General features: G+C 41.1%; 1 protein-coding gene across 1 annotated transcript in view; it reads right to left on the reverse strand.

Moving 5' to 3' along the window:
- Positions 1-2,034: 2,034 nt before the first annotated feature.
- The window catches only part of DNAJB14 (DnaJ heat shock protein family (Hsp40) member B14), a 36,915-nt gene continuing 11,492 nt past the window's right edge, over positions 2,035-27,457 (reverse strand). The window contains exons 2-8 of the mRNA XM_053254940.1: positions 24,492-24,666; positions 17,539-17,684; positions 16,320-16,502; positions 14,869-14,963; positions 13,028-13,137; positions 11,774-11,946; positions 2,035-10,523 (exon numbers count right to left, since the gene is read on the reverse strand). Coding sequence (XP_053110915.1) covers positions 10,399-10,523; positions 11,774-11,946; positions 13,028-13,137; positions 14,869-14,963; positions 16,320-16,502; positions 17,539-17,684; positions 24,492-24,666 — 1,007 coding nt within the window. The 3' untranslated portion in view covers positions 2,035-10,398. The remainder of the gene's footprint in view (positions 10,524-11,773; positions 11,947-13,027; positions 13,138-14,868; positions 14,964-16,319; positions 16,503-17,538; positions 17,685-24,491; positions 24,667-27,457) is intronic.

The following is a 27,457-nucleotide window of genomic DNA, read 5'->3' on the forward strand; positions in this document are numbered from 1 at the left end:
AGTACCCAGAATGTTGGGGGGCAATATGCTAAATCATTGTAAACCGCTTAGAGAGCTCCGGCTATAAAGTGGTATATAAATGTAAGTGCTATTGCTATTGCTATAACACTAATGGACTGCCTTGCAGGGTTGTTGTAAAATTGTCTCTCAGCATCGGTCTCTATTCCCTCATCTGCAATATAAGGATAACAACCCTGGAGTACAATATTGTATTTATTTATATCACTCCTTGTGTGTATATGATGCTTTACACAAAGTGAGAAAAGACATCACTGTCCAGAGGGGTTTACAATCTAAAATACACAAGCAGGGCCTCCCACAACTCTCCCTCCTCCCTTCCACTCTTTCACGCATGCTCCCCCCCCACTCTCACGAGCATGTGCTCCCCCAGCACACGCTCACTCGCGCTTCCCACCACCACTCGCTCGCTCTCTTGCACTCTCTCTGTTCTCCGTACTTCTCTCTTTCTCCTGCAATTCTTGCTCTCACCTCAGTCTTTCTGTCTCTGTCTCGCAGTCCTTGCTTCTCCCTGCCAATACCAGGGACTGTCGCCCACTCGCCTGCCAGCCTCCGAGCCCCCTGCTCTCTGCCGCTTCACGGCGCGGCACAGTCAATTGTCTGCTGCCCGCAGCCCCCAGAGCCAACTGTCCAGCTCCCAAAGCCACCCCCAGCCTCTGAGTTCCCTGCCACTTCATGGCACCCCCCACCCCCAACTGCTTTCCAGCCACCCGCCAAGCTCCCTGCTGCTCCAGAACTCTCTCCCCCTGTCAGCCAATTGCCTCCTCCCCCTCTGTCAGCCAATCATCTCCTTTCTGCCACATCCCCACACATGGCTTGCCTTGGAGTATTAATTATATAGAAGATTATTAGTTCCCCTTCCCATCCCTTTCAATCTGATCTGCTTCATAAACACCTGCATCATAAATGCTGCATAGCAAAACTGGTTTTCATGGTCTGCATGGAGACCATGAAACTATCTTCTGGAAGATTAGGTGGATTTTTATTTATTTTTTAAACACCCCAAGTTTGTAGGTCTCATTTTCCCACCAGGCACAAATAGTGGAACAATACTAGCCAACATCTTCTCAGAGGAATCTTTAGAAGTCAACATATATCTACTTAAAATTGATGACTGGATTGAAATGACCTTTAATCTACTAGTAAGAAACCTTGTTATAACACACATGAAAAAGTCGAATACCCTTTTATTAGTCATGGCACTATTATCTCACTCATTCATATTAGTATGAACTAACAACTTTCTACTGACAACAAATCCTTCTCTCAATCTCCTTGAAAGTGGAGGCAATCCCTCCTTTGACTGGAGAGAGTCAAATACCACTTTTTCTCTTTTCTATTCAGAGTGATGTTTTCCTTATGTGATGTAAAGAAAGGCCTAGCAAGTCAAATAACTCCCCTCCCCCAGTGATGTTGCCCTTGGAAATATTTCATATTCTAGATCAGGCCAACCTGAGCCTCTTGGAATACAGCTCCCATTTTCCCCAGCTACAATTTTATTGTGGCTGGGGATGATGGAAGCTGTAGTCCAAAATCTGGAGAACCTCAGGTTGCCCTCCCCCTGTCTAGATTACAACAATGCATGTTCATTTGCTATTATTCTAGAATACCACAGCTTCAGAGTTTATTTGCTTCAAGTCCACCATTGCCATTCTTGTGAGATTGCTAAAAGCCATCATAGTCTGTTGACTTATGTGCAGTACAGCCAGGCCTCAATTATTCTGACATTCTTTCGGGCAGCCCCCACCCATTTGTAATGAACAGCCACAATATTCTCCCCCCCCCCCCAGTATTGCTGTTACTCTTTGCAAGGTTTACTTTGCAACTTCAACACTTTATCTCGAGTAACAAAGCTTATAGGCAATAAAAAGGTTCCTACTTAAGAAATTGAGCTGCTAAAATAGAAAAACCTAAATATGAGTGTGAGGTTCCACTATAGATACTTTCTTTCAAAATTACTAGTGCCTGCAGGAGATAGGACTCTATTTTTTTTTTAAATCAGATAAACAGCCTGTATTCACACAGAAAATAATTTTATTTTGATATAAGTCTGATATTACATTAGGTACATTACAAATCAGATTTCTTCTTTTAAACCTACCCATTTAATCTATAGTTAAATAAAACAAGATCTCCTTTAATATGCCACCTTAAATTTCACTGGATTTTATTTGCAAGGCTTTCACTATAGATTTCTTAAACATGATTTACAAACATTAGAGCTCTCATCCTATCAGCCCTTCAAGAACTAACACTGAAGTCCTTTTAAATTTTTAAAGCTGGCAGGAGGCATGTCTGGCAGCTCAATCCTAAACTCATTTACTTAAAATAACTCTTAGTGATGTCAGTGGAATGTACTTCCAAGTTAAGATTTTATATGTTTATAAAACCTCAGCAACAAATAAAGAGGTTACTATCAGAATAATATCCAAGGTTAGCAACTAGTTTGAAAACATCATTTGATCTGTAGGGCATTTCCAGCCATATTTCATAGGAGTCTCTCCCCCTCCTCCCCCATGTGGAGAAATGTCTCTTTTGTTTATCTTCACACTCATGGGAAAAGCAAATGTATATGGGATTTTCCTTGAAAGGTTGAGCTTGTAAAAACTGTTACACGTTCCTATATACTCCCCATGCAGACCAAAATGTGAACTATTATGTCTGAATACATGAAGCATAGTTAAGGATTGGTTGCAAACAAGGATATGAAACCATGGTTTGCAGTAACCATGGTTAAGTATTATCTCTGCATTGAGTAAACCATTAAGGCATTTCCCCTCTTCTCCAGCTTGTTTCTGAGGTAACCAGCAGGTCTTGCTAGTATAACCTCTCTGGGGGAAGAGCTTAAGCTTGGCAACCCATGGTTTCACTGAGCTGGCTGGTTCAGACAGAACAAAACCATAGTTTCACACTATATGAATGGCTCTCAGAGAGCTGCAGGCTCGTATGCTCCCTCCCCCATTTGCATCCTCTGCTAGCGTTGCTGAGGACAATGGCTTGCTTGAACCACTGCTTTGTGAGAAGCTGAAAACTGTGGTTTACCTCAGGTTAACAAGTCAGGATGTGTAACCAGAGTTTAAGTTGGTTTCACATCTTTGCTTATTACCCTGAGTTAAACAATGGTTTCCAACTTTGCACAAGCTGCAGAGCCATGGGTTAAACAAGCCAGGATGCTGATGTCACAGCTTCATGGTGGTGGGAATGCTTGACATTGCAATTGTCTGGCATTCATTCAAATAAAAGGAAACCATATTTTCCTGCTATCTCTGGACCGGCCTTATGTCTGGAATTGTAACCAGAGTTCAGGCAACAAACCATGCTTGGTGATAATAATGGTTAAATGTTCCAACCACACTGGGTCACAAAGGGGGCAGGAGAGAAAAGGATTGGGAAAATGCTTTTTTCCATCATGACCCAAACTTAATGATACTCTGTGCAAAACATACAATGGTAAAATATTACACAATCAAGTTTGAGGTATGAAGCTAGAAAAGAAATGTATACATCGATGCACATGAATGTGTGTGCCTATACACATTCATAGTCATTTACAAGTCTAGCAGTCCCCAAACTAACAGACTTTGGTGCAAAAAGAAAGAAAGGCAGAAAGAAAGAATATACATACTAAGTTTTACAAAATTAAAAAAAAATCATCTGCAACATTGAAATAATCCTTAATATAAGGTATAAGGTTCTGTACAACATGCTTTAAAGGATGCAGATTCTTTTTTAAAAGCAAGAATATAACCCGATTTTGAAACATAGTCTGTCCTGCAAATAGCAAAACCTTTGCAAAATTAACAAAAAGGGTCACTTATTACCTAAGTACATGGGCTAACAGCCAGACTAAATTATTCATGCATAGTCCCCTTTGAAATTAATGGGACAAGTTATGATTCACTTGCCCCATTAATTTCAATGGGACTGCTCATGAACAATTTAGCCTGAATGTCAGCCATTGGGCCCAACCTGCTAGGCACTTCTGCAAAACAGTGCCCAGCCATTTCAATGAGGCTTGCAGAGAACTCCGAGCCACCATGTTCATTGAAATGAATGGATTTTGAGCAGAAGCAATGGACTGCATTCACATATGACTCGAGTTCTCCAGCTGGAGTCCCCAGATGTTGTGGCCATTGTGGCTGGGGATGATTGGAGTGTAGTCCCACAACAGCTGGGGACCCCATTTGAGATTCCTTGCATTAGCACTAACTAAACCTGCAGTTAACTGTACCCTTTCTCCATCCCATAACTGCTTATCCTGTCTCTGCAAAGTCTCAAGTACAGCTGAGGGGTATTTGTGTGTATCTGAGCAGCTGTCCAATACTATACAAAAAAGGCTACTCCATTCATGTTATTCCCATGTGTGTCACCGAATTAGAAGAAAACTTCTAATTTCCATGCTTTTAAATAAATCATATCCCCAAATAGGCAGTTCACTTCTGCTTGTTAATCCAGCCTGTGGATTGTGGAATCATACCCCACAGTATCCCCCCAGAACAATGCAATGGCTCCTGGATGTTGAATTAGTGAAATCCTATTAACTGGCGGTAGGGGAAGGGAACCCATAAAATGCCTTTTAACCAGTATTGTGGGAACATTTTCCAGGTGCGTCTAAAATTAAAAGATGGCTTAAAGACTTATACAATTGAATTTATTGCTGAATGTCAACAGTACTGTACTTGGGGTTTGGGGAAAGATAGCATTACTGGGAGGAGAGGAGAGGAGAGGGATCAAGGTGATGGAAGCCCAGCAGAGAAAATTTTGCTCCCATCTTCAAGACGAATCATACTCTCCCCTCCACAAATAATGCCTGCTCTACACAGAGGAATGTATTTGCAAGCCAACAATGGGCATGAGCTGGGGATCTAAAAGACCAGTATTAGATACATCAGCCCTGTTCAGGCTTTACACAAACTGGGGGTACCGTATTCATGTACAGAGAGTCTCCAAGAAAGTGCTTGAAAGCCTTGCCCCCAACCCCGCTCATTCGTCTGAAGAGATCAACACTGTGCTTATGGGGAGATCTTCCTGTGATCAGGTCACTAGGGCACATCCCCACAAGGAGAATTTGTCTCTGCAAACAAATACCGTAATTTTGGGTAGAAAGACCACAGTGGGTATGTTATTAAAAGTTGTTTATTGCCACCTGTGGAGTTTACACGGATGCAGTGTTTACACTAGAATTCAGGATCAAGCTGTAGTAAAATTTTAAGTGTTCAGCTCATCTGGAAAAATAATGAATGATGTTCCCCTCTAACTGTGGTGTTTCTGCAGTTTTTCAGCCTTTCCCCCCTTACTGTGGTATTTACACCGATGCAGTGTTTCTTCCCAAAATTACAGTAGTGTAAGGATGGAGAGGGCTGGGGTTTTCCTGTGTTTCAAGGTAGAGGTGGAAATTTCAAGTGCATTCTCAGGGATGCTGTACGTGACTTCAGTCAGTGTCCCTTGTTTGTCTAACAACATCTGAACAGTATTGTCTTACAATGAGGCCTTTTGAAGGGAAAGTGTTCAATATTTCTCTTATCACAGCTGTTCTATTCCAACTGTCCCCAAAACCCTGAAACTACAACTTGGTAAGTGGCAGATTCCAACAGCTACATTCCTATGTCTATGCCTAATGTAATGTTTGAGAAAGGAGCACGGATAGTGAGTGTGTGTGTGTGTGTGTGTGTGTATACACACACACACACATATACACGACAGAGAGAGAGAAAGAGCGAACACACATGAACTAAAACAGAAGTAGCAATGTATTGGAAGTATTAGGCTTTCAGCGCTCAAAGTTGATGCTTGCAATGCAGCAGCTAAAGTATGTGTGGAAGAGCATCAGGCTGCATATCTAGTTTACTTCTACAAAAACAGGAATTTATCATGAATAATATGAAAAGGCTGTACATCGACATGGCCATTCACAAAGGGAAATGCATCTTGCACCTGGGTTCTCCTCTTTGTTATACAGCAAGGCCACTTTCAAGGGAAATGGAGGTCACTGAGAACTAGGTAAAGATAGCCCAAGTCCATGAACTAGCTTAGCTAACTTAGGTACTCTTAAGCTTTTTTAGTTCCACAAAGATCAAAGTGATGGCTGCTTGACTAAATGCCTAAAATGTAAATCGTTTGGACTGTGGAATTTGGGGGGCCAATTTACAAGTTATGCACAAGATCTGTGATCAGATCTGCCAATATTTAAATATTTACTTGAAAGCAACTGCAGAGTGGGGAAAGGTTTGGATTTGTTCAAAATAATGATACTTGGGGAGGAGATGTTCAACTCTTTCCTGATTAAAATCCTACACACACACACACACACACACACACACACACACACACACACACACACACACCGGAATTGCTTTTGTATTGGCTAATAGTATCTGGTGGCAGCAGGGAAGAATATTAGATTGGGAAAACTGTATAAGGGAGGAAAAGGTTAAACAGCCCTTTCCCCAACACCTACTCAATGGCTGCTTTGCAGTAAAAATAAAAATGTTGGGAGATCCAGTCATGATTCTAAGAAGCAAGAGGGTGAATGAGTGCTACAGCTAGCATATTTTAATTGGGGAAGAACCTATGTTTAAATAACATTGGGAAAAGCGTATGTTAAAGATGAAAATACCAGTTAATAATGTTGCTTAAGGTGTTTACCATTTACAGGACATAGGGCTAAATATCCCAAAGACAAGTTTCTTGAAATTCTAAGGGAAAATTACATGTAAACATTACAGTAAAGCAAAGAACGAGACCCAACTCTAGGTCTTTGGGTCACCTTTACAAGAGATGACCTTTAAGCTGCAAGCAACAAATACAACCTTTGCACCTTAAGTCTGCATTAGGAGAGTAAAATACACCAAACCCCTACTCAACAAGAGGGATCACTAGTTTAACAAAGACTGAAGACGTAAAGGTTGCATTTTATCAGTAAGAACATTCTACAAGCTTGCCAACACACACACATTCTGTTTTCATAGGGTTTACTAGCACCTGTTACTTCATAGAGATACTTAACACTGCCATCCTAAACACATTATTTGAAGTTCCACTAATTTCAGTGGGTGTTATTTCAACATAATGGGCTTACAAGTGACAGTGCTAGCTGCTGAATACAAGCTTCCACTAAGCAAAGCAGGTTTGGAGGACTGCTGATGCCTGCGGAAGCACCATTTATTCTGTGAATATGGTTTAAAGAAGTTAAAAGCTTCCTTCAGTATTCTGAGGTGGGTTCTAAGGCACATTTCAGTTCATGCCAGTGGAGGACCGTTTACCTGGCCACAGCCCCATGCAAACTGAAAGTGTGTCTACATCTGTAGCTGCATATTGCAGGAGAACAATATCTGTGGGAAACTTGTCCTCCATCACCAATCTTCTCATCCTCCTTTCCCCAATGCCACAACCAAGGGACATGTACATGTTTTACCTTTGGGTCAGCAGCAGTGTTCCCGCAAACAGGAATTCCCAGATTATGTGGACTACAACTCCCAGAATCCCCAGCCAAAGGCCATTGCAGCTGGGGATGCTAGGAGTTGTAGTGAACAACATCTGGGAATCTCTGTGAGAGGGAACACTGGTCAGCAATGGAGTTTTCAAAGTTTGCATAATAGTTCTTGGGACATTGTTTTGCTAACTCAGGAGATGGGACACTTTCATCCTTCAGAAAATGATGCCAAATATGACCCTGTCTCCTGTGCCACTGAAACATGAAATAGTCGCAGCTTCAAAGGAATATCAAATTCAATCCGGGTATCGGGGGGGGGGGGGGGGGGAGTCATGTGCTAATGTGTCTAAGGCTGCTATCCTAATGTACTGCATATTAGGCAGCACTGAGCTCAATATAACTGGTGTATTTGGAACTATTTTCAGGATTATCTGTAAAAGTGTTGAGCTATCCACATTAGCATATTTCAGATTCAGTCAAGGCTCAAGATTCTGAAGAAGAAAAACAAAGTAATTTCTCTTGTCACTATAAAGTCAAAAGAAATCTTAGCCCCAAATTTGTTTCACCCATGCTGGAAATTCCTCTTTTCACTATTTTGTTCCTATAAGGAAGGAAGGGAAATTAAGTGTGGGGGAGAGAGAATGTTAAAGTTATGATACTGCATGTAATTTAAAGTATCAAAGAGTACAAAACATCAACTTCATAATTTTAGGCAGATTTTTCAAAATAAATACATATGAACCTCATAAATTCAAGTTATTGGATATTACAGAACACAGGGAACCTATGTTGGTTATCACTTAGCATTCAAAAATTGATAAGAGAGCTTGATGGAATCTCATGCAAGCAGACGTTTAAGTGCTACTGCATGGCTCCTCTGTTTGACCCACAGCCTGACTGGGGAGGGGAAGAATGAAAGAAAATTGAGTTACTGTTCTCAACTTCAATCTTTCTTTTGAAATTTGATAACCTCCCAACAGATACTACTTGTTCATTTCAGAAGCCAATCTTTTTAAGGATTCTTTCATATATTTTACAAAACCAGTTCTAGTCCAGAAGAACAAATCTAAAAACATGGTATAGTCTTTATTATAGTCAGGGATGAAAAAGACCTTCACAGGTGTTTGGAGAACTGTGTCATCCATCAAAACTCTGTCCTTGTGGTACTATGAATAAAGACTGACAGATTTAAGAATGATTCAAGTAACATCTAATCTATTAAGACCAAATTCTATACCCATTTTATACTAGAGGACAGAAAGTGAGTTCCTTTGCACACAAGAAAACCAAACAAAAACCCAGAAGTTCGCCTTATAGTTAAATGTGGCATTTTGATGGTGCAACTTGAAATGTTTTTTTCCCTTGCAAAGCTAGATATTTTAAAATACAACCCATACTGCACATACAATAAACCATATGGAACATCCAATCGAAACATTTTGTTTATTGCACTATTAGATGTGCAGTAGCTTATGAACATTTGCTAAAGCCAGAACAAGCACTCAATTCTCAGGCATCCTGGATCGTTTCTCAAAATGGCCTATTCAATTTACATTAACAAAAGTAGCAGCAATATGCATTTTGCATATATGGTCCCCTAGAATTAGATATCTTCTGTTTCAACAATGATACTCAATGCTCTTCTAAATATTTGTAGTAGTAGTAGTTTACAAAATCTATCCTGCACATATCTGGACTGAAACAGCTCCTCTTAGCTCTTGTCACCAGGCAAAAACACACAGTTCCAGTCACAGCTCTCAGCAGCAATTCACAGACCAGCTAACTTATGGTCAGCAAAAGGATTCAAAGGCACAAGGCTCAACTTTAAGAGTGACTTTTCCTGATCCATTTGCTATGCCTGCACAGGTATCAGAGTTGTACATTAACAAAATTATCAGTCTCCAAAAATGACTGCTCTTTACATTTTAATTACTCCTCCATGACTTTTTTTTGTCAGTGAAAGAAAAGAAGTCTATTAACGTATATTAAGCATGCTTGTAGATTCTGGGCATAATTCAGTGAAGTTGTATATCCTCCCTGACATTACAAAAACATCTGTGTGTGATCCTAAGCCACATGTGGGGGGGGGGGGAACAAAAACAGGACACACAGCAGTAGCAGCACTAGTTTTTTTCATGGACTACCCAAACAGAATGCTACTAGGTATTCCAAATACTAAACACAGTATCAGTACAGCATCTCTCTCTCTTGCAGTTCCAAAATTTAATATAGCAAGAAACAGACTGGTACTGATCACTCCTTTTCTCACTCCTTGAATATAAAGGATTAAAACTACAACATGAAAGAATGCCAACGCTCTGGCATCACATTGCTTTATCTTAGCATATCATTAGGAATCTATATGGTCAAGTTACTTTTTAAAAAATACCAAGTTCCTTCAAGCTAGAAGATTTTATGCAAAGAGATAAAATAACTTTTGCTTTCAATTCCACATACTTGACATAGGAATAAGGAATGATGTAGTTGTACTATTTATTCCATCCATGAGATTAAAAGATTTAATGCATCTAAATGCCTTTTGAGATCTAACATTTTTTATATACACAACAGTGCTCTTTCCCCACATGTATTTACAAGGCCAGTATTCCAGAAGGAGAACGACTATGTCTACATCTCTACAAGTGCAGCAGCTTATCAGAACTGCTTCTTGCTTGCAGAAAAAGTTCATAGAAGCCTTGGGAGTAAAACTTAAGTGACAATTCAATGATGTAAATGAACCATGTCACATACTTCAGACTAAGTAAAGAGACTATTAAATTAATTAAGTTGGTATTTCAGGATAAGGTTTTTGGAAACAGCTACACAGTAGTTTTACATTCCCTTTCTTTCCAGCTTTCATCACGGAATAGTATTTTCGCAATTTACAGATTTTTCTTTTTATACACACACAGAGCATGTATTTCAGGCTGTACTAGTAAAAATCTAGCTCATCCTCCTCGATAGATACTGGTCAACCGTTCTAGCTCTTTGCAGTTGTCCATGGATATGGCTTCTGCTTTCCTCCGAAGACGTTCGTCCCGGTACACTTTTGCTGCATACAGTAAATCTGTTTCTTTTGAGAGTGAGAGAGAGAGTGAGAATGAGAATTAATCACGAACAAGTGTAATTAATTCTTCAGTATGATGCCAGTGCTAAAGTACAATGCAGTTGTGTGATTTTCCTTTGCTGTATCTCCCCTAAGCTAACACAGTTGAGTAATGCTAATCAGAAATCATGGAGTGTGGAAACTTTGAACACTGCCCACTTATCAAAAGACACGTGTACACATTGAGAGATACACATCCATCTTCAATATCCCAGAGAAGATCTCTACATGCTATCCTTCTTAGATGCTGTCATTTTACTGGTCTTTTCATAGGAACATAGGAAGCTGCCATAAACGGAGTCAGACCATTTGTCTATCTAGCTCAGTATTGTCTACACAGACTGGCAGTGGCTTCTCCAAGGTTGCAGGCAGGAATCTCTCTCAGCCCTATCTTGGAGAAGCCAGGGAGGGAACTTGAAACCTTCTGCTCTTCCCAGAGCAGCTCCATCCCCTGAGGGGAATATCTTAGTGTTAAGATGTGGTCTCCCATTCAAATGCAACAAGTGTAGACTCTGCTTAGCTAGGGAGACAAGTCATGCTTGCTACCACAAGACCAGCTTTCCTCTCTCAAGTTAGCATTTCTATTGTGCATTTTTGAGTATTAAGCCAATATCTCCCCATACTGCAAGAGTGTGTGTGTGTGTGTGTGCGTGCATGTGCGTGCACACACATGCACACACAAATCTTAGACATGTTATTATTGTGTGTTTGTGGTCAGGGCAAAATCTGAACTGAGGACTTTCCAACTTAAAACTGTTAGTGGCTATGCCACTCTCAAAACAATGGCTTGGATCCAAGGTGTCCTCCTACTAGCAGATAGTCTTCACGGGAAGGTGCTGCAACGAAGAGTATCTCTAATCAATGGCAATTCATTTGTGCAGCCTTTTGCATAAACTCTTTTCTAAGACTTTTTAATGGCTCATTTAAGTTTCTATGCTACAGCCTATCTTCCTTGTTCGCCATATTTCTTGTACTGTAATTGCAATGAGATATAGTGTGGCTTAGCATGGCAAGAACTGTTCCACTAACATTTGCCCAAGAGTTCACAGGACAGCATTAAGTAACTTTCTTCTGCTGCTTGTAGTTCTTTGGATCCAAGCCATAATATACAAAGTTACAGACAAAAATACAATCTCCTTCGACAGCAAGTAATGAGATATTCCAGTGTTGTGCCTATAGTTGAAAAATTCTGAGCACTATTCATGAATTCCACTTACTTTGCTGCCTCTCTTTCCAGCAGTTATTTCGAATGTTGAACACATAGTCCTCTTCCACACTCTTTTCCACCTTCTGCAATGATGCACTTTTGTATTCGTTTTTAAAGTCCTTGTTGACATAATAAGTAACTCCCAAGTTCTCTGTTTGCATCTGAATGGTCTGCCCTAAATCCCTGTAAAGAGAGCCCATACAATTTGTCAGCCTTTGTAAATATCCCAAATGCTGCTGTTGGTAAAGAAAAGCAAACAGGGGTTCAGGTTTGCTGCCACATAGAAAAAATTCCCCATGAATGGCTCCATGTCTAAATATCAATATGCCATCTGCATTAAAATGGGGCAGCAAGTTTTCCCCACTGTGTTCCGTTCTAGCATATTGCTCCCCTCTTCCTAAGTTGCAGAAAGCTGTGGGAGTACTTACAAATCCAGTGCCCTTTGAATACTAGTTAAAAGAGAGTTTATATATAATTGCAACTATCTAATAAACTGCAGAGCCAACTTCCTTTGGTAAAAAAAGAGCAGACAGAATTTGGCTTTTTTGTGAAAATCTATTTAATTATATATTTAATATTTGATGTATTACGTTTTTATCCTTTCCTTCCTCCAAAAAAACTCAGGGTACATTATTTCTTTCCCACCTTTCATCCTCATAGCAACACAGTGAAGTAGATTAGGACAGGATATAGTGATGGGTTCAAGATCACTTGGTAAGCTTCAAGATCAAGTGTGAATTTGAACCTGGGCCTCCTTCATCTATGTAGCCAGTCAGTATGTCACACTGGCTCTAGCCAAGACTGGCAGGTGGAAACACAAAACAGAGCTTCACCCAAGTCATTTCAAAAAGCTAGCACCCTTCTCCTTGCACCCTCCATGTTTGGTTTTTCAGTAAACCCCATTCTTTCCATGTGGCTGGTTTGCCAAAACAGGCTTCCTGTCTCCACAGAGTGGGCATTCATTTGACTAGAATGGCTGCTGTTTAATTAGCAGGCCTCACCTTAAATAACCTGGACATCCAAAGGAAAATATCATTGCTTAAGTACTTGAGAACAGCCCCGGTAGATCAGGCCCAAGGCCTATTGATTGTTCTTTTTAGATGATTTCATATTCACAAACCTGGATGACAGGGTCAATTATATTAATGATTTGAATCATAAAAAAATGAATCTCCTGCCATAACCAAGGACTGAACAAAAATGCAGAAAATAGGTATTTTTAAATGTCCATGTTTATTATATAAACACCACTAGAGCTACTTACGATCTTGGATACAAGGAGTAAGGAAGGTTAGACACCATCAACTGGCTTAGCAAAGAGACGAGGATCAGCACAATGATGGGCATCAGCTGGATGAACATAGAGAAGCCACCCTGGAGAATGAAACAGTAATCAGATAACAAATCGCAGTCTCCCAGTTTTTCTGCCAGCCAAATTCAATTACTTGAACTCTGCCAAGATGCCCTCTTCACTCTTCTTTTCTATAGGTCAAACACATTTAGTGTCTGTGATATAATGGGAGAGGAGCCTCAAAATCAGAACATTTGTTACTGAAATATAACCACCAGCATTTCATCATGGAGGCAATCTATCACTATTAAAGATAGTTCTGATATTAAGGCAAAATCATTAATGCCTGAAAAACTACAGCAGCTTCCTTCTAAATTTTACAGCAATTATTCAAACTTCACTATTTAATTAATTAATTGATTGATTGATAACATTTATAAACAGCCCCACCCAGAGGCTATGGGCAATGTACAACTAGTTTAAAAACATAAAAACAAACATCATTTAAAACACACTACTTAAAACAATATAAAGCAATTTTAACACAATCTAAAACCAATTAAAATAAAAACAATTTTAAAACCTTGGAAGGCCAGGCCAAACAAGTAAGTCTTTAGGGCTCTCTTAAAGGCCAACAGCAAGCCTAAACTGCAGATATCTGCTGGGAGTGCATTCCATAGGCCAGGAGCAGCTACAGAGAAGGTCTGGTTCTGAGTTGCCACCAGATGTACTGGTGGTAACTAGAGACAGACCTCTCCAGATGACCTCAATGTGCAATGGGGATTATAGAGAAGAAGGCACTCTCTAAGGTAGCCCAGACCCAAGCCGTTCAGGGCGTTAAAAGTAATAACCAGCACTTTGTATTTTTCCTGGAAACATATTGGCAGCCAGTGCAACTGTTTTAAAACAGGCATATTATGGTCTCTCTGGGTTGCCCCAGAGACCAGTCTAGCTGCCGCATTTTGAACTAACTGAAGTTTCTGAACTAGGTACAAAGGCAGCCCCACGTAGAGTGCATTGCAGTAGTCAAGCCTGGAGGTTACCAGCTGATGCACCACGGTTTTGAGATTGTTCTCCCAGTAATAATATGTCTCACAGGACATTCAATTAATCTTAATTTATCCCTAACACAAAAATTTGAAGAGACAATTCAGAGTAATGTTTTTGTTTCCTATTAAGACAAGCTGAAATTTTCAATCCAATTACTCTGATCTGAATTTTCCAATTTGGGAATCTTCAAATCCTGCTTTATGCAAACAGCTAAATCCTGCTCCCATAAACAGCTAAGTGCACAAGGTCTGCTACTGTGGCTCAGAAACTAATTTAAGATGAAATGTGTCAATTATTTAGAATATTAGCATTGGGATTTTAACTTTGTTTACTGTTACTTTGCATCTGCTTACTAAACAGGCACTAATTGTGACAACCCAAATTTCAAGACATATCACTTGTTAATACTGATTGAATGATAAAGTGCCGTCAAGTGGGTGTCGACTCTTAGTGACCACATAGATAGATTCTCTCCAGGATGATCTGTCTTGAACTTGGCCTTTAAGGTCTCTCAGTGGTGCATTCATTGCTGTTGTAATCGAGTCCATCCACCTTGTTGCTGGTCGCCCTCTTCTTCTCTTTCCTTCAACTTTCCCCAGCATTATAGATTTCTCAAGGGAGCTGGGTCTTTGCATAATGTGTCCGAAGTATGATAGTTTGAGCCTGGTCATATTGTTAATATTACTGTAATATAATAGAATAATATTCTGTTTCCCTACCAGAAAAAATATGCCCAGATAAAATTCTGTTTTGGACAAACATACCTCACCCCTCTCCTCTTCTCTTTCATGTCCACTGTGACGATGCTGATTATGGTGAGTGTAGGCAGACCGTCCGTTAGAAAAAGAATGCACGCTACCTATGAGAGGGAACATTCAAAGCACAATATTGAACAAAAAAACACAAGATGAAAGAATGGGAATCCTAGTATTCAACTGTGGAGGCATCAACATATACAGTGCAGTATGTCATGTAAATATAAATATCAGTGTGCCATTTTAAGAAACAATCACTTGGTCTTTTTGGCCACACCCATCCATCCATCCATCCTTTAATGTAAGGCCTGGGTGGCTCCCTAATCGTTTATTGGGCCTCTGTGAAACTTCAGCCAAAGTTGAATACAGTCTACATAGTCCCCCTGGCACCACATGGAGGTGACTGTTTCCACCATGCAGTGCTGCGATCTGTCCAGCGTAGGGGGCTCTTTTACGGGAAACAGAGCCCTTCTGAGCCCCTGCACCATCTTGAAAGGTATACACAGAGTGCTGGGAAGTGTAGCCCTTCCCAGTACTTTCCCTCCATCTCTCTTAAGAGAGGGCTCCATCTCTCTTAAAGGGCCCTCCCAGCACTAAGTAAAGCAGAGTACTGTGCACAGGTCAGCCCAGTGGGAAATGGCTCTCACACTGAAGGTTTTTTTGGTTTTGTTTTTGCCAAAGTGGCCTCAGCTTGAAAAATAGTTATGATCACTAGTATATATAGTTGATCAGGAAATATATTTTACTGGTCAGCTGCTGGTGGATAAGATAAACTCTCAAGCTTCACAGACCTGTTCTTCAAGTCTGGGGAAGGTAAACTAAGTTCTAAGCAATGTATTAAGCAGTACTAAATGGCTCATGGGAACTATAAAGGACTTGAAGATACCAAATTAGCAAATACAGGTGGCTTTCATGTCCCACAGTCCCGGCACCCGTGGTTCCACATATCCATGGATGGGTCTTAGAGACCTGGTTTCTTTATCCATGGGGTGAAAATAGGGCTATTTTCAGCTATTCGCAGTTGCTGAGTGGCTGGAAGTCACTTCCGGCCAACATGTTATAGCACAGAGTCTTTTTGAGGCTCTCTGTTAAAACAACATTTTGACAAATATTTACCAAATATTCAGCCAAATCAAGGGGTTTCAGGGGCATTTCTGCAGCCCTGGGGAGCAAGGTACTGTTCATTTCTACTCTTATTTTTTTCCCCTTCCCACTTTTGTTTCTTTATTTGTGGCTTCCATACTCATGGTTATGGGCGAGAATGGAATCTCCATGAATAATGACGGCCTCCTGTAACTACTGTACTATCTATCTGGTGCCAAGCATGCTAGGATACAACTGAGAAAGGGGCATGTGACTGACAGATGAGTGGCACGGATGAAGTAAAGTAAATTAGACAGCAGTGGTACAAAAAATGAATTGAGGCCAAGTGATGAATGCCTGGTTTCAATGAGGAATACCTGTTGGAAATGTTCCTCCAAAGAACATGTTGAACAAGTCCTCTGGAGTAATGTCTGCTTCACAACCCCTGTGGAAATTAAATCTGCCATTGCCGGGATGACTGCACGGCTCTTCACTGCCAGTGAGGTCATACTGCTTTCGTTTTTCTGGATTGCTTAACACCGCATATGCATTTCCAATCTCTAAAATGTGGGGTGAAAGGAGGGGAAAGAGGAGAAAAATAACCATTTCATACATATGTAGCAACAGCGAGTGTAAAGTGAACAATGTGCTACACATGCATTAATCCACATATCAGACATGCATCCAGATTATGTGACCTGCCCAGAGCCTCACCTCCCATGCGGTATAAACAGCCACAGTATCAAGAATAGTGCTTGCTGCATGCTACATTGTTTAAAATGAATGATTTATTACTTAGAGTTCCTCCCCTCTAGTACAGCTGTGATACAGTGCAGACGTTACCTTGGAAAAAGGTACAACACCATAAGGATACCCACTAACACATGAATACATTATCTTCATCTAACTAGCATGCTTATGACATTAGGGTATGCCCAGTTGATTTTTAAAAAAACTTTTCTCCTTTGAAATGGCAGACCCTCATATCATGCAGCAAAAAAGCAGTTTGCAGTATGGCATGTGGGCAGTCCAAAGACCCCTGTGGTATATGGTTCTAGCTGTAGGATTCTTTGGATTTCAATCCATATTTCTAACAGACATAAGATGTATTATTAATACAACTGTACAAGGCACTGATAATGCCTTGTTGAGAACTGCATGTATAACTTCATTCATTCATTCAGGTATTTCACATTATAGTTTATAGTTTGCTTTTACTAGCCAAGATTTACCACCTTGCACTCAGATATGAATACAAGGGGTTGGATCCAAAGAATCGTGAGAGGAATGAAAATAGCAGCTGAGCTGTTCTACAAATGCTTCTACAAGCACAACTAGAAACATTTCTCTAATGCTCCCACAGGTAGGCTCTATAGTTCTCATGCTTCTGCAAGCAAAACAGTATCTGCTTTTCTTTCATTGTTCTAGTGCAAAGTGCAGAACAGCCCTTTGGCAAGGAAAAGACACTTTCAGGAGCAAAGGGCACCTCTGAGATCCAATCTACTTTCAAAAGTAACACAACCAGTTGGGTAGCCATAATGGACCATATCTGCTCCAAAAGGTTTTCACCGCTACAACTGAATTATGAAAAATTACTTTTAAAAGCATCTGTTGCTCCTGGTGCATGGTTTTTATCAGGATGAAACTTCAGAGCAAGCTTTCGATAAGCTTTCTTCAAGTCTTCTTCACCGGCATCTTTGGACACACCAAGGACTTCATAGTAACTTTTACATTTCTTGATACTGCAAGAGAGAATAAGAGGTTATTGGTCAAACAAAGACCCTTATCGATGAAACAAGATGGTCAGGCCTCAGAACACAATTTGCAAAGTTCATTTCCCCCATCATGCTCAAGCTTCACCTCACACTACTTCCACACAACAGACTGTGCACTTGTACTTTTGTCTTCACACTTACTTTACCAATTATATTATTTCATTGCTGTGTGGTGTGCAACTTGAGAACTCGTATCAATTTCAACAGAAATACAGGTGGCTCTTGTCATCTACTGTTTTGTGTATCTGCGGACAGGTGTTAGAGACCCAGTTTCTTTATCTGTGGTATTAAAAATAGGCAAAATTCTCCTATTCAGTTTTGAGTTCCTGGGAATTACCTGGAAATGACTACCAGTGTCCTATGTTCTCTCTAAGGTACGTGGCAGCATGCCCACACAAAAAATTCCAGCACCCTACGCAGTTGTTTTTAGCAGCCGCACAGTCTCATCACACTGCTGGTTGTGCTGCCTTTTCCTGTCCCCACTGCCACGTTCACTCTTGCCACAGCCAGAGTGTGAAAATCGCTTCTCTCATACAAGTGCAAGAACCAACTGTCCTGCTCTGGCTGCGGCAAGACACCTACTTAAAATGGCCACAAGCACGCATGTGCCTTGATAAGGGCATCAGGGCGCCCAGGAGACCTTTGCCATTTCCAACAGGCTCTTGCCCAGAGCTGTCAAGCCGCCACGGAACTCCTTCCTCCGGCCCTCAAGCCTTGGACCCACCCAGCCATTGGCGAGCCGCTCCTTCCTTTCCCCCACACTGCACCATGCTGAGCCGCTCCTTCCTTTCCCCTTTTTCCAGCTGCGTGGCATGCAATGGCGTGCAGGGGTAGGGGGAAAGGTGAACTGAATCTCCTCCCCCACTATGAGCCATATCTTCCTTTCCCCTGCAGTGAGTGCAGCCAGGCCACTCCTTCCTCTCTTCCCTCCCACTGTGCGGTGCACCAACGGCATGCCTGGAGGGGAAGACGAATGGAACCGTCCCCCATTGCTGGCAAGCCGCTCCTTCCTTCCTCAGCCTCTGCCACATCTGAGGAAGAGTGAAAGAAAGAGGGAGGCTTTCTCCTTGAAAGAGAGGGAGGGAGGGAGAAAGGTGGTGGCTGGAGGTGCCTTCCCCACAGGAGTAAATGGAATGAGTGGAGGGTAAGTGGTGGGAAGAAGAGGGGTTCTGCTTTTCTTGATGTTCTTTTGAGGTTATTGAGATCATTATGCTAAAAATCTGCTGAGAACAATTATAGTTAAAATATATTCAGATTTTTTTTCTAAAAAAGAAACAATATTAAAGATGCTTAAAGATTCAAGTTTGAATAATGAAAATAGTGATGAGTATATTTCCCAGTTAATTAATTGAAGGCTTTTGTTCTGTATATGATCCAGTTATTCCAGTTCTTGTCTCCTGAGGGAATCTAGCACTATTCCCCAAGAATTATCAAATTTTGATAAGTGGTAGAGAAGATAATAGCCAGCAGGTATGGTTCTGCCAAGATAGGTCAAAACCAATTACCATATCAGATGCTACTTTCAGAAAAGCTCACACAGAATAAATTTTGGCTTTATAGAATTGTAAGAGATCAGCTTCAACCCAAAAGCTAGCATACTTAATTTGGCACTATAAAGCTATACATCCAATATTATAAACAGAATACATATTATTTATTTATGTTATAATTTTATAAATAGAACTGAAAAATACACTTCTTTCCTTCCATATTCTCTGTGTGTGTGTGTGTGTGCTGTATCTATAGTGGTCCATAATAATGCACATGTGCGCACACTGCCTTGATACTGCCACCCAGAACCAACCTCCTTCTGCTCACTGATGAAAAAAAATAGAGGGAATACTGCCGATGTCATTTCCAGCTGCCATTTTACAATGTAGAGCCATTTTGTGGCTCTTAAAAAAACAAAATACCCCCCTGTAGTTTTTCATGAAAAATCAGAGGAATTTGGGGTTTGGGACATTGCTGGAGAACTGGAGAGCAAGGTACAGTACTTTATTTCTCTTATTATTCCTCCCATATTTTTTAGCCCTTTTTGTGTGTGTAGAAACCTAACTCCTGGATTCCCCAAGGGGTAAGGTGTCTATTCATGGTTTCAAAATTCGCACCCATAGGCAAGAATGGAAACCCCATGAATAATGAGGGCCAACTGTACTAACAAAATCTGTATAACTGAAATGCAAGTGAGTGACAGTTGATAAAATGCATACTTTTTAAAGACCAGCACTGATCTGAATGAAAGAGAAATGATGACTACTTCCATGTCCCTTTTGCAACAACTGGAAGTTTTAAATACATACATAAAAACAAGTCTAAATGTTATTTTTTTCTCCTAGAATTCCAAAAATAACAGAGATTAATCCAGGATATACAATTATTTGAAATGTTTAGCATTATAATTTCAAAAATTTACATACTCCTTTTCAACAAGTAGTTCACAATGCAGTTTACACAGCATAAAAATGAAACAAGATGATTTCTTAATCCAAAGGGACTAACAATCTAAAATCCCACCCAAAATCAAATGAAATACCAGCAACTACCACTGGTAAATACACTCTGCTGGAATGGACAGGGATAGTTGGTTCTCTTTATCAGGGAGAGAGCATCACTTGAAAGGTGCCTCTTTATTAGGGATTAGAAGATGGTGCGCTGATCCTTAACCTTCCCCATAACTTCAAAGTCATAAAGGTACTGTCAGGTCAATGATGCAACAACCAAGAAAGAGGTGGTTTCAGACACCAGAGACTATAAAGAAAAAGCTCCAGGGACAGACAGCACAATTGTATGGCACAGAACGAACCAGAACAATCATGGCAGCTCCCCCAAGCCATCATTCAAGGACAAGTTCTGCAATGTTTTTTATCTTACTGCCATATATTTTTGGCTTGTCTTTGGTAGACTCACATAATGGTTCTTCATGTGGAAATACTGAGGCAATTCTAATCTACTGGTAGACAGGTTAGCTATTACAATGGAAATCAAATCATAGAATTTCCTGCACTGAGAAGCAGATGTGTATTTTGAGATGTCCATATAGAACAGATGCAAATCACTTAAACGAACTGTTGCTTAAACAAATGAATACCAGATATGATAGATATAGTTCACTGAAGAAATATCTGAAAGATTCCTGTTAGGTAACTAATAAGGTTAACAACATAAATCCAATAGTTCCATTCATTTGTAATATGTAAAGAAATGTTTCAATATTTTGTAGCAAAAAAAAAAAGGAGAGAGAGAGAACTAATAGATGTATAATGGCATGTCCTCTTCAAAGATAATTTATACTCCTATTCCAGTCTAACTTTTAGCTCCCACTCAAAAAAAAAAAAAAAAGAAGAAGAAGAAGAAGAAGAAGAAGAAGAAGAAGAAGAAGAAGAAGAAGAAGAAGAAGAAGAAGAAGAAGAAGAAGAAGAGTAAAAGAAGAGTTAAAGTGTGCCAAGGGTAAATTGATAACTTGTGGAGAAACATGGGTATTCAGGTTAGCAGAATTCAAAACAATAATATAAACCAAAACTATACTAACATGGCAACATGGTACATTTGCTTCTCCTTACTTACAGTTATGAAAGTGAGCAACCAACCTATTTTTTCTACTTAAGATTAAGTGCCACTGTAGATGTTCCTGGGACACTAGCATTACAGCAAGAGAGATCTCTCCATCTAACTTATTTATGGCTATCACTCACTTTGTTAGATTTGACTCTTTACTAGAAGAGTGTCTTGGTCTTTATTAGAAACCTAGGCACACTGCAACTTTTAGAAGCTTGCAAATAAAACTTAGTCTGTGTGAGGACATGCTTCTCATCAGATGTCCTCAAACAAAATGAGCAGCTCTCTGCTCAGCTTCTCTCATGACAGCTCAGTACCTATGCAATCAGTAGAGAGTTATTGCATCTTGTTCTGCTCCCAGTTGAGCCGTACTGTCACTGAGCAACACTCTGCTGAATAGCAATGATGCCTGCTGGTGAGCGCACTCTCTTGTGTATACAGAAAACACACCCACACCCAAGACTAAGTTGCTTGTTTGTATTTCTGCTTGCCAACACACAGGGCGTACATTGGCAAAAATACTCTGGGTAGCATCCACAGTGGCGCTTGCACCATAGGACAAGTGCAAGCCATTTCTTCCCATCTGCTCCCTGCAGTTCCTAACCTACCAAATAAAGAGGCTTCTGAGAGTAGAAGGAACCCCAGCAATATTATGGGAAATGGTGTGGACAGCTGAATGGAGTGTAGGGAAACTGGGTGGAGACATCTTCTGCAAGCAGCTCACTATCTACTAAAATTAGGGATGGGGCCATAGCTCAATGGTAGAACATCTGCTTTGCATGCAGAAGGTCCAAGTTCAATCCCTGGCATCTCCAGGTAGGGCTGGGAAAGCTCTTATGAAACCTTGGAAAGCCGCTGCCAGTCAATGAAGCTAATGCTGAGATAGATGGACCAAAGGTCTAACTTGGTATAAGGCATCTTCCAAGGTTTCTAAATTTGGTCATTTGAGAATAATCTGCTCCACAATTTCCTATCCTCAGTCTAACATCTGAGTGGGAAAAGGCATCTATATATAAAAGGCTTAGGTGGTCTGTGGCAAATGGTGCAGGGCAAGTCCTGCTCACACAGTGCTTAACCACCAATCGGCAGTGACACCAGAGGCCCAATCAGCGGCCATCTCCGGCAGTGAGAATTCTGAGCCATGGCCGCCCTCTGAAATAAACAGAGAAAAAGAAAGAAAGCCAGAGAAAGAAATAAAGAGGGGAGAGAGAGAGAGAAGAGAAGAGAGAGGGGCAGAAAGGAAGAAAGAAGGGCAGCATTGGTGTGGGGAGGCATTTCCCAAGGGGTGGCTGGGGAACCGGAGGAGCCTGACGGGGCAGCTGAAGAGGAGGACAACGAGGAGCAGGAGGGTGGAGGCAGTGGCAGCGCAGGGAAGGAAAGTAGTGTTGCTGCTGCTGTGCTAGAGAGTGGGGAAGTCTGTGGGGTGAGGGGGCTGTGGTGGGGGTGAGGAGAGCAATGTGCATGTGCAGTGTGCACTGAGGACTGTGGGCACCTCCAGTGGCAAAGCCCCTGTGCCACGCAAGCGGCCATGGTGGCAACAGTGAGGAAGGGCCAAGTTAACTGCCACTGCTGCTCAGCGCTACCAAGCCCATTAGCACAGGGAGGGAGGCAGGCGAGGGGCAAGAGGAGCGAGCAGCCATCGAGGTAGTGGCAGCAGCAGCAGCAAGGAAGGAACAAGTCAACCTGCTGCTGCTGCTGCTCGGGGCTACCGAGCCCATTGGTGGAGGAAGGCATGCAGGTAAGTGCTGGGCCTGGGCCTGGGCCTGTCAGCGGCCTGATGGGAGGGAGCGGCCATGGGAGCAGCGAGGAAGGGCCTTGTCAACCGCCGCTGCTGCTGCTCCTGCTCAGGGCTACCGAGCCCATTGGCGGATGGAGGCAGACGAGGGACGGACTGGCCTGGGCCTGTCAGCGGCCCGGTGGGAGTGAGTGTCCATGGTGGTGGTACTGAGGAAGGGCCCAATCAACCGCTGCCGCCGAACATGCTTGGGGCTACCGAGTACATTGGCGGAAGGAAGCAGGCAGGCGAGCGATGGGCCTGGGCCTGTCAGTGGCCTGAGGGGAATGAGTGGCCATGGTGACAGTGAGGAAGGGCCTGGTCAACCGCAGGAGCGCAGTTCAGATGAGGGTGGTGGTGGGGCAGGAAGCAGGGATGGGTGTGGGTGGGAGAGAAGCAATGTCATGGGGGGCATTGTGGGTCTGCGAGTAGGGAGAGACTACATGAGAAGCAATGACAGCAGAGGGGATGTGGCAGTGTGTGGGGGGCTCAGGTGAGGGTGGGGAGGTCTCTGGGGTGAGGGGGCTTTGGCAGGGGGCAAGGGGAGCAAACAAGTACTAGCACACAGATGCTCTGAGAGAGTTCAGCAAGTAAAATTTAAATGTGGTAGAAGTTGTTTGGACACAAATGCTCACTTTCTCTGCAGTGAATGCAGCCAATATGTTATGAAACTACTTCCACCACAATTTAGAATCTCTATCTGTCTTATTACTACCTAGAGTATCTATATCGTTCATAAAGAGTTTTAAAGAGTTCCATGATGGATTGATTATTTATTTATTTATTTATTTAAACTGATTGATTGATTTGATTTGATTTGTCCCTTCCAAAATGGCTCAGGAATATTCTATTCCATTCTACAGTGACAATCCAATATATGCTTAACAGTCTTCTTTTGTCAAGGCACCACAAAAGGACTCCAAAAGACAGTTGGAGTGAATAAGATATGTATAAAATCAAGAGGGTTCAACAAATTCACCCACAATTTTAGAGCAAAATGTATTTACTCCATTAAAGTTAAAATATTTTAATATATGGGACAATTCAACACAGCCTCTTCCTATACAAACACAGCTTTCTTACTGGGAACAGTATTATTTATTTATTTGATTTATATACCGCCCTTCCAAAATGGCTCAGGGCGGTTTCCAATTAAAACAAACCACTAAAACAGTAAAGAGCTAAAACAAATTAAAACAAATTTAAAAACAACATAACAATTAACAATTTAGAAACATTTTAAAACAACCATTACAGTGATTAAAATCCCGAAATCGGGTTTTGGATTTTAAAATAGACCAAATATTAAAACGAAAGTATGACTTTCTGAACAAAGTTCAACATTCTTTAGCCAAAAAATCCCACACTGGCTACATCTTTATAGGCAGTTCCTTACCTAGAATGACCCTCAGGCTACATAATCAATGCTATCAGATAAGCAATACCTTTGTACTCCTTCCACTTGATCTTTGGTGTATGTCTTCCCACTTTCACCTGCAGCAGATGCACTACCATCCTTCGTGTTATTTGGCTTACTCTGATCATTGCCACTTGATGGTTTTTTACCGTAAGTGCCACTCCCAGCAGCACTTCCATTTTTCATAATTGCTTCCAGCAACACTGAAGAGAAAAAAGGGTATAAGCTACATAATCACAGATATTGATGGACATATGAAAGACAGGCAAATGATGACACACAAGAAATAGGTTTGCGCAATGTAATCCTTATTTGCATATCCTTTCTTCTACCATTTCACCCATGAAAGTTTTCCTAAGTAGATAAAAGAAAACAAGTACATTTACCATCCTGTGTGAGAACTTTCTCCATTACCATGTGCTGCAGTTTCCACATAGTTTATGAAGAGCTTGTTCATCTTAAATAAGTTAGGGAAACTAAAACATTAGTGGAGGTTATCTAGACAATAAATAGTCTTCTGATAGACAGAAAGATATATCCTCCAAAGTATCAGCTTCAAGAAATGTTAGGCCTTAAAAGAAGAAATGTCCTTTTTCTGGGATAATATTGCTTGCAATTACAACCACTTTAGTCTTTCTTGCTAACCACAGTGAACAATAACCCCCATCCTCAACATAATGGAAGGGGGTGGTTCCAACCTAGCTGCTGGGGTGCATGAGAGACAAGTTGTGCAGCTTTGGATTTTTTTAAAAAGGAAGGCAAAGAGACAAAAAGTATTGCTTTTAAAAATATTAAAACTAATAGCAAGAAAAGGCAAGAACATATTCTGTCAAATGATATCATGATGCAACAAAAAGCAGACTACCAAGGTCATTCTTGGCTTCATGAAATATTTGACCATATTTGAACAATTAGCTGATACAAATAAGAATTGTGAAAAAATGGGATTTTTAAACATATGCAATGTGCACATATTAATGCTGAAATAAGATCTTTTTTTTTAAAAAAAAACCCTCAAAGATTAAGGAGAGAGGAGAGCTGGTCTTGTGGTAGCAAGCATGACTTGTCCCCATAGCTAAGCAGGGTCTGCCCTAGTTGCATATGAATGGGAGACTTGATGTGTGAGCACTGCAAGATATTCCCCTGGAGCCACTCTGGGAAGAGCAGAAGGTTTCAAGTTCCCTCCCTGGCTTCTCAAAGATAGGGCTGAGAGAGATTCCTGCCTGCAACCTTGGAGAAGCCGCTGCCAGTCTGTGAAGACAATACTGAGCTAGCTAGACCAATGGTCTGACTCAGTACAGTATATGGCAGTTTCCTATGTTCCTAAGGATATAGTCCTAAGCATTCTGACAAGGATGTGAGCCCAGTGAACTTTTTAAAACCTCTGAATACATCTTAGGAGCACGCTATAATACTCTCCTTACCAAGTCAAGGCACCCAACATATTATCCATTGCTTTGGTATAAAATTGCATCAACATATTCTTTCAAACCCAATTTCATTTCAGCAGTTCCTTTGTCCCCACAAAATAGCACAGAGCATTTCTGAAATAATGCTAAGATGTCAGAAAGAATACGACATAAAAACTGACATACTTGTATTTTAGAAACATTGCTTAATGACTTAATGAAAGGGGAGAGGAGAGCATAATTCAGATCCACCGAAGAAAGAGGCAAAAATACCCATTGTGTTGAAATGGATCACATCACAAACATGAGGAAAGAACTGGTCCTTTGATGGATTAGGGAAAAAACAGTTTTTTGTGCTTAAATGCACAAGAGCAGGCCAAGCTGATTTTTTATGGAAAGCAGGAAAACCCAACAGCAAGGCTGTCAGTCAAGTACCAGGAGTTAATTTTTAACATTCATGGCAACTTGTATTACAACAAACATCACTCTATGGCAGGGCTGCTCAGCTTTGGCCCTCCTGCAGACAGGGGCGTATCTAGGGGTAGGGCAGGCAGGGTACGTGCCCTGGGCGCCACTTGAAGGGGGGCGCCATTTTGTAAAATTAATTAAAAATAATAATAATGGCTGCCAAAAACAAAATGGCCACCGTGCATGCTCAAATGGCCTCTGTGAGGCCCTAGGTCATGCCAGGCCTTGCAGAGGCCATTTGAGCATGCGCGGTGGCCATTTTGTTTTCAGTGGCCATTTTAAAAATAATAATAATTAAAAAATGGCCACTGCACATGCTCAAATGGTCCCTGCGAGCCCCTAGAGGCCAGTGGGGGGAGGAGGAACATTTGCAAACCCCCCAGCCTTTAGGAAGCCCCCGAAGGGGCTACAGGTAAAATAATAATAATATATAATATAAGTCACTGTACACATATTCAGATTGGCACTATGTACAGAGAATCAGGGCTTGTGAATACTGAGCTGATGCTTATGAGCTAGGATTGTATTCATTTGCTCTTACTTTGTTTCTTGTGATAAGTGAGTTAAATGTGATGTCTTGCTAATATGGCTATTAATGGTGAATTTGTCTTTGAATCAGTGTGAAATCCTTAATATTAAGGCCCACTGGGAGTTTCTTGCTCTCTTTCTCTCATTTTAACTGTCTTTCTGAAAGACTAGAATATATTCCAAGCAGTGACACAGTTTACTCTGCATATCCTTTAATTATTTACAGAGTATGTGGGAAAAGTCAAATTCTCCAATTATTTTTAAAACTTATGTAATGGTGATGCTACAATACATAGTAGAGAATTAGACCGGCACTTCTGTTTAGTTTTCCAAGTACACCTCCGCATAGTATTTGGGTATTTCATGAGCCCCAGAATACTGAAATTTGTAGTTTTCCAGCATTTTTTGGTCTGGCTAAGTCCACAGCTAAAATAGTTTTTGAAAGATTAAAAGATTAACAAGCCTGACTTGTATTTTTCAGCTGATATTATGGTAAAGTTATCTGAAAGATGGGTGTCAGATGGTTGGACAGGGGGCGCAATTTCAGTGTTTGCCCTAGGCGCTATTTTCCCTAGATACGCCTCTGCCT

The sequence above is a fragment of the Hemicordylus capensis genome, chromosome 5 (assembly GCF_027244095.1).
Source record: "Hemicordylus capensis ecotype Gifberg chromosome 5, rHemCap1.1.pri, whole genome shotgun sequence".
NCBI classification, from domain to species: domain Eukaryota; kingdom Metazoa; phylum Chordata; class Lepidosauria; order Squamata; family Cordylidae; genus Hemicordylus; species Hemicordylus capensis.